Genomic DNA, 21,843 nt, shown 5'->3' with positions numbered 1-21,843 from the left:
ATAAAAACACGAATGAATTCATACTATAATTTATTAATAACGTAAATGAGTACATATCGCCAAAGGCTTTAAATGATTCACTTCATTCAACATTTTCATTGAAAAAAATATATATTTACATTAAAAGAGAAAATCAGCTCTGCAATCTATTACAAAATTGCCACACGAAAAAAATCTATTCATTTATTTATTTTATCACAAATCGCATGAAGGAGCTCGCTGTGCACTCGGCCCGAACTATCCTTAGTAACATGAAAACCGCATATCGGGACATACCTCCCTGTCATAATAAATTGTGCATCGAATCTATAAAATGTGCCAAACGGAAGACATTCATTATTTAACAAACGTAGTTATCAAGTACATTTAATTTTCAAAAACATTAATTTTAACATTATAAGTACAACATATAGATACGGAAATTGAGCACGGTTTTGTCTTAAATACTGGTCACCTACGAGACCCCGCGCATCCGTAACGCATACTTTGCTCGTTCGGCAACTGACAAAAGCTGCACGATCACTTAAGTTAATACAAAATAGTTTCCTGAATATGTATGTACGTCTTTGTGATCGATAGTTAAATAAATCACTAAGGATGAAATAATATTCGTTTCTTATTTAGAGAAGTCGTACCTACTTTTTATCTAAAGGAAGTACTTTTGGAAGATTCGATATCTTTATTATTTTTATTATAGACTGCCAGGAAATTGGCAAAGAAGCTTTGCTATCAACAACGATTAGTATGCGTCACGTATACCCATCTCATGTCATAAATATCCGAAATTTAAATTCGTGGTGGTGCCGTATACAATGGTTAACAAGAGTATAATCGCATAAATATTATGATTGGAATTGCGGCATTTGGCGCTCATTGGGAAAATGGTATTGTTACATCTGAGTAGCGTTAACAGAACTTTAACGTTTACAAACGCACACGATTCATGTCATGTCTATAAAATTTCAACAGTATATTAAAATAAAATAATTTAATTGTAATTTTAGTATGATCGCGTATTATATATGTGTGAGCGTTTCAAATAAGTGACACCTCCACGATTTTAAGATACATAAGACTCGGACACACAGGCCTGAATGTGAGCCCTGCTATCTGAGTAACTACGCTAACTGAACGGCGTCGACGAGTGCAATTGACGAACAAGTGATACTTATAACTCTTGCTACAATTAACAATATAACCCGAGGGTACAAATAACTCGCACGACACGGCGTGCGTCGATAACACTATATACAGCGGCAACAGTAGTCGTTGTCGGCCAGCGTAACCACACTAACAACACTACTGATATGACTTCATATTATGCACGATATAACAATTCAATATAACTACCGATGATAGATTTAAGCCAAATATTTGTGCACAGCGGAAGGAAACGAGAATAGTATGAAATATCAACATCTCATAAAAACTGAGAAACAAATCGTGTTACAAAATACATATCATTATCCTTAATTTAATGATTATAATATTTATAATACATTGATCTTGATGATTCCTTTTCAAAATCTTATTGTAGCACACTAACCATTTTGTCAGATATGTCATTTAAATTCAGATTTTTCTCCAAGTAACAACAATTTTGTTCAGATGAAACGTTTATAAAACTAAAACAATTCATATTTCCTTTCTTGATTTGTTTATTAAATTTCATTAAAATCATTTATAAAAATATATAAACAAAAAAATATAGCTACAAAAATTAAGAGAGACAAGAGAAAGCGAGCAAACAGAACGCGTTTCGGTCCGGAGTTCCGCGGATACCGATCATTGTGTTTGCAAGTGTGACGTCGCGTCCGAAACACGCTCCGTGGGCCCGCGTCGTACATAAAACTGTTAGGATCCACGGCAAACAACACTATCCTAACTGAATCAATATTCATACGGACTTTAAAATCAAAAAATAATCAAATAGAATCACATGTACTTCGCTTTCTGTACTTCGGTATAAAAACTTGTATTAAAAACTTAAAAACAGTAATATACCTACAAAACTAAGGATTCTTAAGATAACACATTCACGCATGAGTATTTAGCAATAAAGCACAATATTGTTCAAAGCTGCAACATGACTACAGTAACGTATAATTATAATAATTGTAACTTACAACATAAAAGCCAGTGGCACTTAAGTGAACGAAATAATTAAAGTTCAGCTATCAGAAAAAAAATATGACACGAGACAGCTTAAAAATTAGACCCTAAAGAGTAACTTAATACGAACGCAAATTCAGATACACGAAACTTCATTCCGTAACTATCACATGAAACCTTTACGAGCAAAGCACCTTTTAATCTAAATAATTGTGCACGAAAAGACTAGAAATTCTACAAGACGAAAAAATGTCATGGATAGCTGACCTGCAGTCTGTAGGCGATATAGACAACTCGGTGGCCGCCTCACTGTTACTTCGTAAGTAATTAAAGCTAACGTCGGCTTCACTCCGCGACGGACACGACAGTACAATCATGTAACGGCCAATATATTGATATGTTATTAGCATTGATAACACGAAGCTGCGCTAAACGAACCTGGGACGCATCGGACAACACGAAGTAAACGAATGCTACACTACGTAAAGATCTTAAATGTAGTCAGAGTGAGTCAGATTCAAAAGAAGATATTTTTTGTAATCGAGTCCACTGTATAACAAACCGCCATGCTGGGAGAGAGGCATGCGAGTAAAAATCGCATCAGATCTATAAAACATATTAGTCTTGAAAACGTTATTATTACAACTATGCTACATGGCAGACGTACAGATATTCCACTAAGGCATGACATAATATTAAAGATTAAAAAGAACGTCAGTATGTATATATAACTATGTTGATAAAACTCATAGATTTTATAAGTTTTTCTGACTGAAAGACTATTAAATCTAATGAGAAGGAATGAATGACATGCAAAAGCTCCAAATACATATGCATCGATGGGTTTTTGTGCTTTGGTATAAACGTTGAGCGAATCAATAGATGTTACAATACTTTACAAATCCTAATGCAAATTGTTAGATCTAAAATTTACGACGTCTAAAGGGTTGGACCCGTACGCATATTTGTTCCATAAAATGAGGGTATATTAAATAGCACTGTAAAATTAGACACCGTTAAGAACAATAGTATTAAAACATAATTACAAGGAGAAATCTCAGTGATATGTAAGAACTCCACGGAGTACACTTCTCTTATACACTACACCTAAAGCGTTACGCCTACGTTTTAATAAAATTAGACATTACGAACTAGCGACCGATAGATTATTCGATCTACACTAAACGACTGCAAAGTAAACAGTTTCGAAATTCTTACGATCTTACGATACGAAGCGAACTGTATACGAGTACCGTGGCTAGGTATTGTGGATTATCGATCGGGTGTATTCAGAAAAGTTTAGCAATTCGACACTAGCAGCTTCCTAAGCTGTATAGACTTTACAATGGTCTCATATATATTTTTGTTCGAAACCATAACATTTCAAAAGGGAAGATTTCCACCCATGTAAATGTTATTTTGTGTATATATTACATATATTGACCGTAAAAAATCTAAGTGGTGGTGGCCATAACGACGAAAACTGCTATTCGCGCCTTCGATTGTGCACGAGCTCAGGGCCCTTTTCCTATCACGCGGGTTTGTGCCCGCGTTCTTACCCCGCAAGTGCGCTACTCATGTAAGATCATGTGAGACATACGGACGCGAGACGCGAAGACTCTAGAGAGTTAATTCACGCATGCGGGTGAGACACGCACGCGGACATAAGCCCGCGTGACAATATAAAGACGCACAAAGTGTCAAATTGCATAACCTTTCTGAACAAGCAACCCCTCACTGCAACCGCGGTCTACGAGCACTGGATCCTAGTACTACATGATACATTGATCAAAATATAGGTTACAAGGTAACTCTTGAGAAAAACGTATTCACAATTAACAACCCAACTAATGGCACCCTATTGAAATCGCACCACGTAACTGTTAAGGGGCCCGTAAACGACTGAACGTTTCCTCGCCACAGATCGGACAAAACTATATTCGTCAGACCCGTGGCGAACATTCGTCCAAATATTTGTTCCAACTCCGATTAGTGTTCTACATATAATGCTATAATGTGAAAAAAGTTACTATTATTACGAGCTTTCAATTATATTTCTATTGGTTAGATTCATAAATAAGTTATTTAGTCACAAACTACACATTTTTATAAGTACGTAATATTTGACAAATTATTTCGTTTACAGGCCCCTTTATTATAATATGTATTACAAAAAAATAGTCACCTGTTTTATAATAAAAACGTGTCTCCGTTACAAAATAATTTGTAAAAAAAGAGAGACACATACGTATAGTACGGTATAAATAATATATTTGGATAAAACACATTCAACGACAATCGAGGAAGGGCTGGGAACACTATTGCTTTCACGTCAAATGTTTGTAAAGCGTAAGTTACTCGATTTAACAAGATTATTCATTATTACTATTTAACAAGTTAATTAAAAATTGGATTCCTGCACATTATATAACAACTATCAAGCACACGACGCTTCCCATATCTTAATTAAAAGTAAACCATTAAAATGTGCTTGGAATTCAATATTTACAATTTTCTATGATATGCAAGTGCAAAGCTCACTAAATATTGTTACATAAAATAACTCTATTGTCAATTGTACGACTGTAACATCTACACTAGACAATACCGTACACTAATAGTATGTAGGTACCAACAGTTCACTCTCGTGTTCATTATGTAGTAAAATAGTTATTCTTACAAGTATCTAAATTATATTGAATGAATTCATTTTAGTAGCTGCTCGCACTTGTATATGCAGTTCATGAAAAAATTACAATACAGTTCAACTTAATATAGTATTTCCGTTAGAAATTTTAATGACTTTGGTATTCATAAGTTCCTGAGCCCCCGAGACGCCCCCGGACAGCCCGGCGCGCCAAGCTTACCGGCTAGCACTATTACTGACACCTATAATTACTTTTTGTACGTTTATAAAGAGAGTTCATTGTCATGTTATGTATAGATGACGAGGGTAGTTTCATATTCGAGTAATAAAATCGTTACTTTGTTCCACTGGCTTAGTATGGCGCGAATCTGTTGTAGCCACTTCTGTACACTGCGGTCTGGAAGGAACAAGTGAATATATTAATAGATCGTTATTCATTTTAATTTTCTTTAATATGTATAATTGTTATTTGTATATCGTTCAAGCTTACCCCGTATCCTGTGACTGGACCGATGCTGTGTCCTAAGTAGGGATCTGCATATTCTCTGCCGTACCTGTAATACATAAAAGAACACAAATAGAATTTAAAAAAAAGTCATGGTGGGGATATTAAGATAATTTCTAAAAAGTACTTAAAACGGATGACTATCTGCTTGGGACAGTGTTTGCGTATAATGTACGTGTGGTTTTAAAATGGTATAAATTTGTTCAGTAAAATCATCAAGGTACACATTGAAGATATACATAAGTATAAAAAAAAATTAAAAGTACTAAACTATCCAATGCAAAATTGATTTCAAATGTGATTTGAATACTAAATTATTTAAAAGGAAGTGCTAATGTCGAATTTAAAGGTAATTGAAGGAAATGGAAAGAAAAGGAAAATGCATACATCAATATAATACTAAAGGTGGTGTAACTTCAAAAGTGTAGTTTTAAAGGTAAGAAGGGAGAACTGATAGTTATACATTTTTTAGAAGTAAAAACTCTCAATGGTCTGACTCCGGCGGCACCACTGCCACTCTTATTTCTGCCTAAGAACAGCAATGTTAAACGCTGCTGTGTTGTGGTTTGAAGGGTGTGGTAAAGGAGACATACTTTTCGAGACATTCCACCTTAGTCCTCAGGGGAAGCGGCGCGTCTGTGGTCGACTTTAGGGAGGAATCTAATCATATCTGGGGTTGATTACGGATATCAATGGGCGGCAGGAGCCACTTTCCCTCAGGTGGACTGCATGCTCGTCTGCTACTCTAAAGCCCGCTTCACATTCTCGCGAGAACGCGAGAAAAGGACGAGAAACGAGAATGTGGAGTCGATATGAATCGGGTTCTACTTGTGTTCTCGCGAGAATGTGGAGCGGCCTAATATTATAAACAGTGTGTACTGACGTGGCGAGCGGTGCGAGCGCAGTGGGCGCGGGCGCGGCGCTGACGGCGGCGGCGGCGGCGCGCGCGGCCGCGCCGTAGTTGGCGGCCGCCGCCGCCGCCGCCGCGTGCTGCGCGCTCGTCAGCGGGGACTTCAGCAGGGGCGCCGCTGCCGCCGCCGCCGCTGCTGCCGCCTGCAACATGCGCGAGGACCCTTCGTATCACCACTCTTACGTGTTATTCCAGTTATGGTACCGCATGAACTAGCGGTGTACGTTTTGCTGGGGTAATATCGGAGATGAAATCAAACCGTCCGATTGAAAATGTATTTCTTAAAATTGACAACATTAGACATCACACCTGAAAATGATGCATGTTGCCAATTTAACATTCAATTTCAATTGTACAGCTTTACTCTAGCTCCGATATTACTCAAACTAACTTTAATGATGGAAGTGTAATTTCGTGACCAAAAGTAATACGAAAAATTATTATGTAGATTTAAATACGAATGACAAATTTTTCGCTAATGTTAGTAGAGTATTGATTGAGATAGCGGGACCTTAGATTAGGAACGTTAAAAGTAAATCGATAGTCGTTTAAAAACACACGATGCAGACGGTAAGATCTCAAACATTGACTACCACGACAACAAGTTTGTAATTACTCTCGTCCAGTGACAATACTAAAATCCATACATGCGGTAACTGCAACCGATAAGAAGAAACGTACTCGTACATATTTTGTACATATAAAATTTCATTTAATACCACGTTCATCGTGTTTAATTTATTTATATTATTGTAATAAGAAAGAACTAAAACGTACAGTCATAATAATATAACTCAAAATAAATAATACTGTTAACCAAATTTCATAGCATTTCTCTTAAGTCATAACTATCGCAAGCAATATCCTGGATATTTTTTTAATACGTAGATCAAAATAAGTTGGCCTTCCATTTATGATGTAATCTTGAAGTTTATTACGTTCTGATAACAGGTTTAGATAAAGAACGAACTTTTAAGAGTGTTATTCAAATTCATGTAATGTTATAGCGAATATATGAGGTAAATAATAAACCAATTCACACCGTATTGGTATTTTTCTAGTTTCAAAATTTTTAGCTTGCAAAATATTATGAAGCCCGTAATCATCTTAATATAAATATAGAGCAAAATGTTGTATTAATTCAACAGTACTATTCATTTTAATGTATACTGTGACTATAAACATAACCGTCGCATGTGCTAGCCTTGATATAGATGTATTTCATTATTGTTTAAATTTTCGTCTTTTAGAGAAGGTACGATATGAACAATGAGCCCACAAAGGCAGTTCCAGAAAAAGTACTGAACGTTTTTATTTTGTTAGTTTCTTACCGCCGATGAACATCCAGTGGTCACCAACATTGAACGGTAACGCACTACTGTATCCTTCTTAAGCTGCGAATCTGATCTATATAGCGTAAAGTAAAATAAGCTATACCGATGCACAGAAACTATTTCGTATAACACAAAATTCTTATTACGTAAATTTATTTACATCGTTAGCATGCACAGCGCTCCTACCTTCTATTTTTCTGCAGCAAATTAGTTTACCCCCTTTTAGCTTTAGTTTCTTTGATGCAGAAAAATGGCAGTGTTAGGTGATGTGTTCATGAACATGCAAATGTATCGATCGTCGGAGGAAGAATCGCATATGACACAAACTACGCTGAAATGTTGAAACTTGCTCATAATATGTCTAAAACTAAATACTCAGTGATTGTTAGTAAACGTATTAAATGAATCAAAACTCGTGTTGTGGGCTCAATGTTCTATTTTGAGCATGAGGGGACATGGCGTCCGAACGAGTCGACTCGCAGCTCGAGCGTACGTCTAGAACCAGATCGCCCACCACAGAAGTACTAACGAACAAGGATCAACTCAACAGAAAGCAAACAACGCGGGCCGGCCGCGCGAGAGGGCATCCATCTCTGTTACCACAAACACATTGTGCACCCCGCATTACGGTGGATTACCAACCGGTACGCAACAAGGATCATACGAATACAAAAGGAGCAACCAAAATCCCAGCACTCACTCCACAATGATAATATATCAAACTCGTACTAGCGTGGTCGAACATGAATTTAGGAAGCGATAGAAATACTGATAGGGTCACGTATCAAAAGTGAGAGACGCGTGATGAATTACCTCCGCGGCGGGCTTCACGGCCTGCAACAACACAGCACGGTCACCACGGCGCCACTACTGGCGCTACTCATGTCATGTACACGTTAGCTTCATCATTGGAATTTAAACAATACATTGTTCAACTCTCATCAAACTTTATGACCGCTCCGGATATCCCGCGAGTGTACTCGTACGTCAGGACGAACGTGACAGCCTACCGCCCTCCATTAATTCATTTGTACCTAATGGGAAATTTGAGATATTTCACGAATACAGACGAATAAGTGGCAATACGAGTATGTTAATAAAGTGGCTACTCGCCACGAATACGCGTTCGTTCTCCACACGATGTCGGTGTTTCATGCCGAATCATAAGATTATGCGTCTGTATTCGTGTGTACATATTCGTCATTATTTGACAAATCATTCGGCGGGAGATTATATCTAAATAATATTTGTGTATCTAAATGATGCATAAAAACGCAGCTATCACTGAGTGGCCATAAAGTTTGACAATACCTATAAATAATTTTATATTCAGATGATGCTATGTAGGCAATATAATATGTAATTTTTATCTGTGTTGTATATACCGTCATTGAAACTTGTTGCAGTATTGTGTGGTATTAACATTAATGTGAAAAAGTAATGATATCGAATGGTACGTTACCTGCAGTCTGTAGTTGGAGTCAGCGGTGGCAGCCGCTGCTAAGAACGGGTCGTAATACACACTGCGAATTGAAACAGACACTTGCGTAATATAGGCCTACATGGAAATTACAAATATTAGTATCATTTAATGTATCTTGAACTAATAAAATATAAAAAAATATAATATTGAAATTTGTGTAAAATATAATATACTTATCTCGCTGAATTGTATTAAAATTAGTAGAAATGTAATTAATTTAGATAATCGAGAAAAAAATCTAAGTTATGCGTTAAGATTTTAAAATTCTAACTATTTAAAATACTACAAAGCTACTTATTTTGTGTATTTTAAATTCTAATTCACTATCGGGCTAGAAAATCTAAAATAATCCACTTTACAATCTAAATATCTTGTTACTGTAAAGAAATTGAGCCATGTACTTACTCTACGTTTATTATGTAAAAATCTACTGAGATATTAAAATGAAAGTAAACATTTAATTAATTAATGCAAAACTTTTCTAACATTCTTGATAATTAGAGAAACACTCAACCGAGGATATAAAGATCAGCGTACAGGCAGTTTAATGTTTACGGCACAACAAAAATAGTTAGTGTTATTTATTGTAAATTTATTGGGTCAAAATACTACGGTATATCTAAGTGTATTGAACCTGTTACATTCAGTTAACAAAGCTATATTTACGGCTCTATATGTACATATAGACATAAGCAATAAAGTCTACTCTTGTTTTTGTGCATTAATATTAATTTGCGTATTAGTTATCGAATCAAATAAGCGATACGCTTTTAATCTAATTATGCGAAGCATTTTCTATGGGTTATGTAATTCTTGGGATGATTACCTACTCACTGGTTATATAGAATTATTATGATACATATTTGAAAACTACTTTACAGGTTTAACCACAATACTCATTGAAGTTACTACTTAAAATGATAGTTACATCATACCGGGCAACGCGGGTAGGGAGTGGAGGTTAATGACATGTTTGGAATTAGTGCAAGTTGATGGACTACTAGTGCAGTCTTCGTTTCCTGTCAATTTTATAAGGGTATATAATGACTAAATCACCCATGTGCAACAATGACAGTAACAATAAGAGAAAAATATCATCTCTTTACATTTGTATAAAATATATTAGGTACGTCATAATAATTATTACATTGTATTTGCGCCTCATTTTGATCAGACAGCGAATCTCATCTTACTTTTAACTATTTTCCAAGCTATGTGTCGGAAAACATCAATCGACGCATGTTGTTTTGTCGGTTTTAACTTTTAATATTAACATACAATAAAGTCTGTATTATCGAATAGTAAGATTGTAACATTTGCATGACTATATTTTGAAGACTAGTAACTGCACTTAATATTTGTGTTGTTTTTATTCAATTATACTATCTTCGCCTCTGTGAGCTATAAGTAGTCAGTTAGATTGATAGCAATGAAAGTGGGTCGTGAACCCATATCTCGATTGTCTCAGGAAACTGTAGGCAGAATGTGTAATTAAATAAGAACCTACGGTGCAGGGTAAGTGAATACATATACAATGTGTCGTAGGGTAAGTTGGAACACTGCCGTCATATGGAGAAAAGTAATTTTATAAACGAACTTAGTATACTTACAAACCAGATAATATTAGTTGATTGTATGTAAGTTGGTTTGAAATTATAAGCTGTAACTTGTACTAGTAAACGTATATTATATGAAGTATAAAATAGTATAAGGGGTCGTTCAAGTATTACGTAACGCAATTTGGGGGGGAGGGGGGGTCTTGTAAAACGTTACGATGCGTTACAGGGGCGGGAGGGGGTCTTCCGTAATACACGTTACGTAACATTTTTTTTAATAAAAAAATAGGGAATTAAAACTCCTAAATTGGCAACCCTTTTCATTTACGTTTTACGGGAAATCCCTTGAATGAGTGGGTTCCGCCGACTTAGTTCGGCTTTTTCGGAGTTGATGTTTTATTAGTTTTTACTCTTATTCGGATTAAAAATCTCTTGTTTTATTTCTTAGTAAAATAAACTAAATATGTAAGTAAAAGTATCCCAAGGATAAAAACTATAACATAACTTTTTAGCGAGTTTAGGGTAAAAATTGACACTTGAGTGTTACGTAACGTTAGGGGGGGGGGGGGGTATAGAAAAACGTTACGGTGCGTTACAAGGGGGGGAGAGGGGGTCAAAATTCTTCAAAAATTGCGTTACGTAATACTTGAACGGCCCCTAAGTAAACTTTTTATAAATAGTTTTAAGATATAATTAAATATGCAAATAAAAGAACCAAATATATGATATAAAGGTATAAAGTACAAGAGCAATAAAGATACTTAATTTTAATGTAAATTAGCAATTGAGTCTGTTTTCTCCGTGTGACGGCAGCTACTGGCGGTGCATAGCGGTGCGGTGTGGGGGTGTGGGGGTGTGGGGGTGTGGGGTGTGTGCGGCGAGTACTCACGGTGCGTACGCGTGCAACGGCGAGGCGTATGCGGCGCGGGGCAGGACGGCGTGGTGGAGGGGGTGGGGGTGCGCGGGCGGCGGGGGCGGCGGCCGCGGCGAGCGCGCGCGCAGCACGGCGGCGCCGCGCAGGGCCGCGGACGCTACATGCAACACACGGACGGGCTACTGCATGCGGGGTGCGTTACCTGCGTCGCTGGGCGGCCCGCGGGGCCAGCACGAGCGGCGGCGCGGGCGTCGCGGCCGGCGCGCCGAGCCACGGCCACGTCACGCCGGACACCCGCAGCCCTGCGCACACACCGCGCCTCTACACACTGACTACACGACCGCTGCGACGCCGCCCTCTACCCGGTCTCGGCTCCCCGACAAGTGTAACGAGCCGCCGGCCGAGAGGTTGGAACGATAACTGGGCGTCGGCGTTCCCGCCGGCCGGCTACTCCGGCGCCTCGACGCGGTTCGTCGGATATCCGTTATTGTTTCAACGTTCCACCGGGGCTCTTTACGCTTTTGTTAAATGCAGATTTAAAATGCGAGTACGTTGTTATCCAATCATTAATCACAAATAAACGATAATCTATGCTATTACTATGCACTAGAATGCAATTCAAATTACTAGGGTTTTGAATATTCATTATTCACATCGAGAGTACCGGGAATAACAAGGCCATGCCACATTACAGCACGACTTAAATCACGAAAATTTTATAATTTAAATGCTCATCACCGTGCGATAGATAAAACACAAACCTACTCTTGCTCTAAGAAGCATGGCCGTCGGGGTAATTTACAAAATGCTTTAAAATCAATTCGTGACATACATATTTCATCGAGCAATAGAACTAATTAACCAGTCCCACCACATAAGTAAGGAAAGATCATGCTCGAATGAATGTTATTATAATAATAAACGCGAAAGCCTTTGTTGATGAGCGAGGGTAGTAAGGAGAAACTCTGGATATCTCACCTTCCGGCCACTGCACGCACACTGAAACAAATAAATAAAATATGTTTTCATAGCCGCAACGAGCGTACGCGCAATAACTAAGCTAGCACAAAGAAGACAATCCTAGAAGTCATTCTCTACTACAGAACGGAAATATTGACAGTGCAAGATTGAGGTTGCATTCATTCCACGAACGTCAAAACATACGAAATATTTTTTGCCATTTAAAATTAAGTGAAAATCTAAAAAGCTGGCTAATATCTGTTCGCTTAGACGAGTGTTATGTCAGGCAACAGTTGCGCCGGAGACAGCCCTCGTATGTAAGTATGCGTAAGTAATTTGGAATAAGTTCGATCGTTATCAGGGTCGCAAATTTAATTGTAATGTAGGTTGATCGAGCAGTGTCGGGGGTGCCAATCGGTGTACACGTTACACAAGTAGCGCGTTCGGCGCGCAGACTGTCTCCGGGCGCTGACAGTGGGCTCATTCTCTAAAATAGCATTCACCTACTTGCATTCCGACAACGGATCTAGCCAACATGTAACAAGTGAGTACATTAAACATGAACAACACCGATCTTTATAAGGCCAGCTCTCTCACCCAAAGTGGGAACTGATCCGTTTCTAGCCAGAATAACTGGATGGATTAAAAAGAGAAAATCCCAAAATTTATTAACATCGGATACAGGTGAATATAATTAAAAGTGTTCTAAGTATATACTAACATTATATTGTAGGTATGTGATTTATTTCATTCATTAAATCTGTTTCATGAAAGTTGTATGAGATACGAGGATTATGTACTGTTATCGATGAAAATCAGCGTAACGTTAATAATTAATATAGGCTTACCGTTGGGTACCGCCGGTGGTTTCTTTGTCTGCACTCTCGCTGTAGCATTATTAACCTGATTTAAATTAAACAATGAGTAAGAACCACATTTTAGTTTAAGTACCATAAGCCCTAACATTACTTAATTTTTTAACACATTCAGACTTGAAAACAATCAAGTTAGTGAACGGTGGTCATTTGCAACCCGTATATATACCACTGCTGGACATCTACAATCTGTTCTGGCGTACAGCAGTACTGGAGTATGCTTCAAGTTTCCACCAGTTACAAGTCCTTGGGGAAAAGTCGATGAAAGTAATATATTCATATTTTCAACTACTTACTTTGTAAATAAAATACACAATAACAAATGTATTATTGTTTTTAATTCTGAAATAGTCATATCTCATTAAAAATTGTAATAAAAAAACAGAAAATACAGGAATCGAACCCGTAACGGTTAAAGTATGTAAATTTAGATTTTGCATGTGACATAAAATAGGGAACAAAGGAAAACATAAGAAAAAACAATTGTCCATAAATTCTTTTGCAATTTATACATCCATATTAACCGATGAAAATCCCACGTATTTTGATGTAAAATTTGTATTTAATTAATCAACAAGGGAGGTACTTCGAATGCCATAAAGTCGTCTAAAAACGTTTCAAATGTTAATGAAAATAAATAATTTGCAATTGCAGTCTTACCTCTGGACTTTGAGAGACGTACGGTTCGTTCTACATTTCTGTGAGACTCTCTCATTCGATCGGCATTTTAAATGACCGTCTAGAGAGTAAAGGGATAAAATAAATAAGGTTTGTTTGTGGATTAGAAAAGACGACGGTATACTTAGTGCTAATATGCGGGGCCGGGTGCGGCCGGCGCACTAGCATGGCATAACTACAGAGCAGACGAGCGCAGGTTGCGGTGTGTGGGCGTGGGCGTAGGAGCGGGATGTTATAAGTTACATAGTGCTACGGATGGTATTCATTGAGTCATGCACACCTCTATCTTTCTGCCCTCAACCACGGTGCCGTGAAGACGCTCTCGTGCTCGCTCCGCATCACCACTATTTGCGAATGTTACAAAACCGAATCCCTGCATGCAAGACAGACAAAACATGCATTAAAAACAGCGTCGCTCAAAAAACAACGTGCAACAAAAATTAACATTTATGCATTGCATATTCTTTATTTAAATATTCTAGTGTAATATCGAGAGGACGATATTTTTTCGATTACGTTGATAGTTTGAGCGCAGTCTAGCTGAATGGATACACATAAGCGTTGGATTACATTAAATTAATACAATGTCGCTCGACCTAGCAGTTTGTACTATTGGAAAGAGTTTTTAACGTTGTACACGTCGTAAGGATTCCTTTGAAAGCTAATTTGATAGACACTACTTTAATCAAAATGACTAGAAACTTCTGTGTGGAATGTTAGCTGCAATTTGTTCTATGAAACTCACCGATCATGCATCAACTAAACTGGTCTAGAAAGTAAAAGGTTTCAGCTAGGCAATGATCATTTATCGGATACAAGTTCGAGAGGATTTCACTATATCAGCTGTAGCACATCGTTTCCTCATGTGTTATCACTGATGCCCGACTAGTGGGTACAACGGTATTGCCTCATTACAAACACACGTACCTAAAGCTTTTTTAATGTTTTATGATATTGTGCATGAACTGTACAGTGCTAAAATCTAAATATTCAATAATAAAATCAAAGCAGTATTTATAACCTAGCATACGCCACAAACGTTGTATACAAGTGCTGTAGACACTGTCTCCTTTCTGTTACAGTTGAATAAAAACTATAATCATAATCGGTCGTGCTTCGGTAAGGTAAACTACGTCATACGAAAATACACGGTGATAACCCATAGATACAAAAGCAGCTAGCACAGCACACAATACAGTGGAAGAGACGAGTTGTGAAAGTGGCAAACAAGTTGCTGATTGTACGAAACGCTTACATTTATAAAAGCATGACAGCTCTATTATTATTAATACCATTCTGAGTGCACATATTTATTGTACATAAAACATTACTTTGGGCAGAGAGAAAGAGATATAAGGAGGCTACAGATAAAATATATAAATGAATAGGAAGCGAGGGCTACGCGCCCGTCCATCGCTCGCGATCTGACACTGGGAGCGCACGCAAAGCACGCGGCAACGGTGGCGACGACTCCACACGAGAAGACACTACTCACTTAGAGGTAAAGCCAAACTAACAGATGCGCCAAAGTTACTTCTAGGAATATGTAACTCGTGTTGACAACATATTAACAGAGTATTTAGAGTCAGAGAAGTACACATGCCCAAAACTAGTAAAATATGTATTAAATTCCCTTGTTAGGAAGCGCATGACTGACAGTTCTAGTATTATAACAAAATGAACTGAAAATATTAACATTTTAATTAAAATAGACAAAATTAAATTTCAGAATGACACATCACCCAAACTACACAAATCAAATACGCGAACCAAGGAGTCACAGGTCAGTGTGGTGGCTGCAGATGATATTATTACAATGAACATTTGAGTACTTCGATAACAAATATAATGCGGTGCAGTTTGGATGATTGTATTAAATATATTAGTGATGAATAATAGAGCTGTCCTTAAAATATGACTTAGAAAATCAGCTGTTATAGTGACGATGCATCATTCTCTAATACTGCATATCCCATGTGAGGCACTGAAGAAAAAATAACTTGGAGCTATTATATCAAAAGAGTAAAATACGTTTTAGACATGAGCGAGCATGGACTACTGTAGGGGCGGTCACCAAACTGACACAAGGAAAGCAGTAAACACGAAAAAGCGATCAATCCAATCAATCTTAAAAATATTTCAATAATATTCATCTCTATGCAATTATCTCGAGGGGATTGACAGTTACATTTTAGTTGTTTTTTGAGTATTGTAAAAGTATGAAATTTATTATATATATAATATATATGTATATTACTATCTGACGTTATGCCTTTGACTTACTTTTGCAAATCATCAAATAAATAATTATTATTTTTGTAATTTTCTCATAGAATAAGGATAATAGGCAAAAATATGTCAGAGGCATAATAAGTACATAACAATTCAGTAAATTTTCAGTTGGATTACAGACTTATAGACATTATTATTAATTAATGATAATATACAATGCCATTAGAGATACTGCACCAAACATTAAAACCAAGAATATGCTATAAGAAGGAAGTTTATTCAAAACACGATTAATACTTAACTAAGCCCATTTGCCTTTTAATTTTTATTAAGCAAGGATGTTACAATATTTAATTCGAATCAAATAGATGTGATAACACGTTTATGGGAGAATATTCAGTAATAGTACTAGTTTGGGCAGCAAATACTAAATAATATTAATCAGCCTCTAGCTATTGCTTTTATTTAAAAATTGTGAATATATATGAAGTAATCATGTGTGGAAAATAATTGAGAGCAATAGCTATGAGTGCGATATTAGTAAATCCAAGGAATGTGTTTTAAAGTTAACGCGGAGTCATACACTCAAGACCAAAAATAAGTGTGATTCAAATGAAAAATATTTACTAAAGACTTGCAAAAACATTTACATGTTGGATTGCTATAATGACAACTTTGGGAGAACTGGGGAAACTAATACGACGATTGTTCGACGTATTCGATTATTTAGACTTTTTTTCTTACTGTAGAATTGTGCAATAATATGATTATACATTCCTTTAATTTACTTAAGAAACCATGAACACATTAATAGAGATTAACAAATGAAATCAGAATTATTGTAACCAATACATGTATTTTTAGGTGGTTACTAATTTTATAAATGTGTTCATTGCTTCTTTCATTTTACAGAAACTAGACCAGAATAAACAATCAATATTTCAATATGAATCACTATGTACCTATATAATGAAGTTGTATTAAACACAGACATATTTTGAGAGAGCAAATTAATCGCGTATTCTGGACTTTATCATCAGAAATTCATAAAAGTAGCCTCAATGAAATCTAATGGATTTCAAGGAGCTACTTCGTAAATACTTTCGGAGATGAATAAACAGGGCTTACCTTTGAGCCACGTTCATTGAAGATAATTTCTACATCAAGTATTGTGCCATATTGCTGAAAAGCAAAACGAGGATTATATAAACAATGTCGAAGGATCACTCACTAAGTATAGCGACAACTAATCTGATCACTCATGCCGTGCTATCAATTCGGGGAGTGCGAAGCGTGGTGCGACTCACCCCGAACATGTTGCGGAGGTCGGGATCCCTGAACCTAAACGGTATGTTGGATACGTGGAGTCGCTTGGGCTGGGAGGCCTGCGAGACGGGCACGAGGTTCTTGTCGGGCGCGGCGAGCGCGGCGTGCGCGGCGTGCGCGGCGGGCGCGGCGCCGGCCGCCACGGCCGCGCTCACCGCCGCCGCCGCCGCGTGCGCCGCCGCCGCCTGCTGCGCCACCGCCGCCGCTGCCACGCTCACCGGCGTGCTCTCCTCCGTCGCCTCCACTTCGCTCTGCTGCAACGTTACCGAACCGCACCATTATACAAGGCTGTTTTTATAAAACTGAAGTAGCCACCGAGCATGCAGCCCATCTGATGTTGAGTGCCGACTGCTGCTCTTGGACATCTTTAGTCTACCCCAGGTAGGATTCTTATCTGATAGGAGTCTTAACTAAGGTGGGCCCACATATGCTTTGCTATCCCAGAGGATTAAGTTGAACTTGTTATCATCGCTTCATATAAGTTTTAACCCTTACCACAACCTTCAAACCCTGTACACAGTAGCGTATAAAACTGTTATTAGACAGAAATTGGTAAGGGAGCGGTGCCTCTGAAGTCGAACTCCGAAGGTTTCTTCCAATTTTAAATATGGCCGAACTAAACAGATATAAATACGATCGTTATAAACTCACCACTAATTTATGTACTTAACATAAACGATAGACTCATAAATCATGTATTAACAGTTTCCAGGCCGCGTATAGTCGATCTTACTAAAATACCTCAAAACAGATGCTTAGAATTTCGTGGAGAGATTGCTATTTACTCAGAAACTGAAATATCGAATAAAGATGGTTTAAATGGTATGAAACCATCTTGCTTTCTAAGACTTCTATAATTATAGACTATTTAAGAAAGATAACCCTGTTACTAGGTAATCAAAAGCTAGACGCGACATTTTAAATAAAATATAACATTTTGATCGCTGGAATTGAATTATGTTGTAGTGGGAATTTATGATAAAAAGTAAAAATAACAACAGTAGGACTACCATGAGTTTACAAAAGTATTACTCGCTATCGACTGCGTAAAATAAATGTATGAAAAATTGTACTGCGCCTCTGGTGGTTACTCGTAGAACTAAAATCCGTAGTGACGTAACTCGATACGTAAAAAACCTATCGAAATCAAATCGCTAGCGAATGTCATTATGATCTATTGCCATACAAATTCGGTCCCATGTCAAGAAATACCGTAACGATAGTAGTTATGTTATTCACTAGCAAAATGACAATAGTTTTCTATTTACCATTTCTATAGTGGCGTTTCTATGCCAACTCGTGGTAATGCTACTGGCCTTTTTATAACCAAGATGGGATAAAGAAAGATATTTCATAGGGGTGTGCGAATAATTCGAACTTACGAATTATTCGTTCCGAATCGAATATTAATATTCGATTCGAAACTCGAATCGAATAATTCGAAAATTCGAATTATTCGAAAGTTCCCGAATATTTCGAAAAATTTCGAATAATTCGAAAATTTTCGAATTATTCGAAATTTTTCGAATAATCCGAAAATTTTTGAATAATTAGAATTTTTTCAGGGTTTCTTATTTTCAATTTTCGAATAAAAATTTAACAGTCAATAATCAATATACATTTTATTTAAACCATATAGTTACACAAATAGAACAATTAATATAGTTTTTTTTTAAATGATGAAATAATAAAAATTATATTATAGCAAATAAAGTATTATGAAAAATCAAAATATTAATAAATGAATAATAATAATGATGGTAAAAATATTGATTGCCTTTTTTTACGGCACTTCAAAAAATTACCTGAAATTCATGCTTCTAGACTAGAATACCCCCTTAATTCGCGAATTATTCGAAAACTTTCGAATTATTCGAAATTTTTACGAATTATTCGAAATTTTTCGAATTATTCGAAATTTTTCGAATTATTCGAAGAATTTCGAATAATTCGAAAATTCGAATTATTCGATTCGAATTTCGAATCGAATATTGATATTCGATTCGATTCGATTCGAACGATATTCGCACACCCCTAATATTTCAATTTTGGTTTACACCCATACCGGTATAATTACCAAAACAAAACCCAAATAAGAATCAAAAACTTACTGTGTTATTATTTTGATTTTCTACTGAATTTGTCTGATGCGACTGTGGCTGTGGCTGGGGAGAGAAATTCGTCGGTGGCATCGGTGTCGGTTGCGGGGGCCCCTCGCTCTTGACCAGGGGTGCCTGTGGCGCGGCGGCGGGCCCGCTGTCCGCCTTCACGCCGGCCAGCGCGTCGCCGTTGGCAGCAAACTGCGCCGCCGCGGCCGCAGCCGCCGCCGCCGCATTGAACGGGGACGCCATGCCCGTTCCCACCATGTGCTGAAATCCCATAGAATTCATCATAAATATACAAATGTTAATAAGAAACAAATATATGTATACAGTGCAACCTTAATATAACGTACCTCAATATAACGACTTCCTCGATTTAACAAATTCTTCGTAATCCCCTTGAATTGTCCATAAGAGTCAATATAAAATATACCTTTACATTGCGAACATTCTTTGCGTACAACCTCTTAATAACGAATTTTCAACTATCAAGAAAAAGTATTCATACCTCTAATTAACGAATTTTGCCAACCCAAAACCTTTATATAAAGTTTCCACCAATAATATAACTCTTAATCTTATAATGTGATTCATGTCTCGACATGTTTCGACACGCTTTTGTTTGTAAAGTAATCATTGTTGTTTTGATGGAAAGTAATGTAAACACCTCTGCTCGTCACTATTGTTAAAGATTTTAGTTAAATACATATAGTAATACATAGCAAATACATATAGTAATTTGATAAAAATGTGTTATCATTTATTAGTAGAAGTTGTTCGCTATAACAAGATAAGTACGTAATATTGAGGTGAATAAAACTATTCTTTTACCTCTTTATAACGAATTTTAGACCAATCTAACCTCAACATAACAAACCTCAGTTCAACGAATTACTTGATATTACGAATATTTTCTTGTTCCCCTCCGATTTGTTATATCGAGGTTGCACTGTATAATCAAATAGATAAATTATTAAACCTCTTTGTACAATGTTGTGCTATAATAGGTATATTTAAATTTACATCCTTGACATTTTTTTTAAAGCTAATATAATATTATGAAACATAAACATACGATACATTGAGTATTCCTTAAATCTTGAAATATATCCATAATCGACTCGTTAACAGGATTTTCGAGTTGGACGTTTACTACATATTACTGTTTCATAGACATATTAAATATTTAGTGGACCGAAACGAATGAGGTTTACATTAATATAAAATACATTATCAACCAATGGCCACATGCATTAAATGTTAATTGAATAAAAGCAATACATATAGAGGATCGGTGCAACCTATCCTAATAGTACCGTCCAAATTGTTTTTCCAATTTACCACAGGCAGATGACGTCAGCATAACATGAAAATTCAAGCAAATATTTCTATTCCTGCATCGTCAGGTAGTAAAGGGAACGACGTTCAATTTACATAATGTAATAACCACACATGGCAATGTGTTAGGGCCCGCTCCACTGAAGCAGTCACGAGGTTACTGCGTCCTTAAACTAATAGAGACACGGGAACGTCGCCGTTGAATTGTTGTTACGCAGGTAAATTGAATCAATGTGCTCCGGTCTTCGTATGTGCTTTATTTGTTTGTCGGTCTAGAGGAGGGAGCTTCCATGCAGACTTTTAAAATAACAAATTTAATAGCTATTTATGTAAAGCTGAATTTGTCTAGGGTCAGGAAATGATAAATGTAAAACACATTTATTTATTCATTTCATTGATGAAAATTTACCTTTAGTAAGTGTAATCGAAAAATCTTAAATCTAATATGCGTTCGTTTTAGCTTTTAGTGATTAGTAACAATTTAGTTTTTTAGCACTAAAACCCAATTTCATGTACTGTAGTCTATGCACAAATATTGCATTCGTTAATTTGACTTTATTTGTGAAGGTAAGGTAAACCATCCTTGGATGTTAAACTTGTTTATGCATGACATCTTTATACAAAACTTCAAAAAGCGTATGTTATTTATGAAAGGATTAGAAAACTTAATTGAGCCAAAATGCCGACCAAAAATCCTACAGCATGAAAGAATGTACGTCACGGCCCTAAGTCATAATTAAAAATACTTTTTCTTATTTTAACAATAATCATGATGTTTGTATTTGTACATTTACAAAACGTTTCTAACTTGATTACTCAGCACGAAAAGCATCTCGTAAACTTCTTCCGTTTTATTGCATAGGTTTACAAAACATCTACAGTAATCTATTACTATGCTAACATAGTAAGCA

At 36.7% G+C, this 21,843-nt stretch overlaps 1 protein-coding gene across 5 annotated transcripts in view; it reads right to left on the bottom strand.

Moving 5' to 3' along the window:
• Positions 1-13: 13 nt before the first annotated feature.
• The window catches only part of Rbfox1 (RNA-binding Fox protein 1), a 55,956-nt gene continuing 34,126 nt past the window's right edge, over positions 14-21,843 (bottom strand). The window contains exons 3-14 of one of the 5 annotated variants that reach the window (XM_073087975.1): positions 19,604-19,861; positions 17,474-17,743; positions 17,295-17,348; positions 14,215-14,307; positions 13,230-13,284; positions 12,400-12,420; positions 11,437-11,578; positions 8,971-9,031; positions 8,322-8,342; positions 6,148-6,317; positions 5,250-5,313; positions 14-5,156 (exon numbers count right to left, since the gene is read on the bottom strand). In XM_073087975.1, coding sequence (XP_072944076.1) covers positions 5,112-5,156; positions 5,250-5,313; positions 6,148-6,317; positions 8,322-8,342; positions 8,971-9,031; positions 11,437-11,578; positions 12,400-12,420; positions 13,230-13,284; positions 14,215-14,307; positions 17,295-17,348; positions 17,474-17,743; positions 19,604-19,861 — 1,254 coding nt within the window. In that variant the 3' untranslated portion in view covers positions 14-5,111. Of the gene's footprint in view, positions 5,157-5,249; positions 5,314-6,147; positions 6,318-8,321; positions 8,343-8,970; positions 9,032-11,436; positions 11,579-11,623; positions 11,724-12,399; positions 12,421-13,229; positions 13,285-14,214; positions 14,308-17,294; positions 17,349-17,473; positions 17,747-19,603; positions 19,862-21,843 lie in introns of all 5 variants that reach the window. The other 4 variants (XM_073087974.1, XM_073087977.1, XM_073087978.1 and 1 more) reach the window with 4 other exon arrangements.

Source organism: Epargyreus clarus, unplaced genomic scaffold, assembly GCF_041222505.1.
Source record: "Epargyreus clarus isolate Ecla_fem2 unplaced genomic scaffold, WU_Ecla_fem_2.2 ptg000026l, whole genome shotgun sequence".
Taxonomy (NCBI): domain Eukaryota; kingdom Metazoa; phylum Arthropoda; class Insecta; order Lepidoptera; family Hesperiidae; genus Epargyreus; species Epargyreus clarus.
This window is presented reverse-complemented; position numbering and strand designations above follow the sequence as displayed.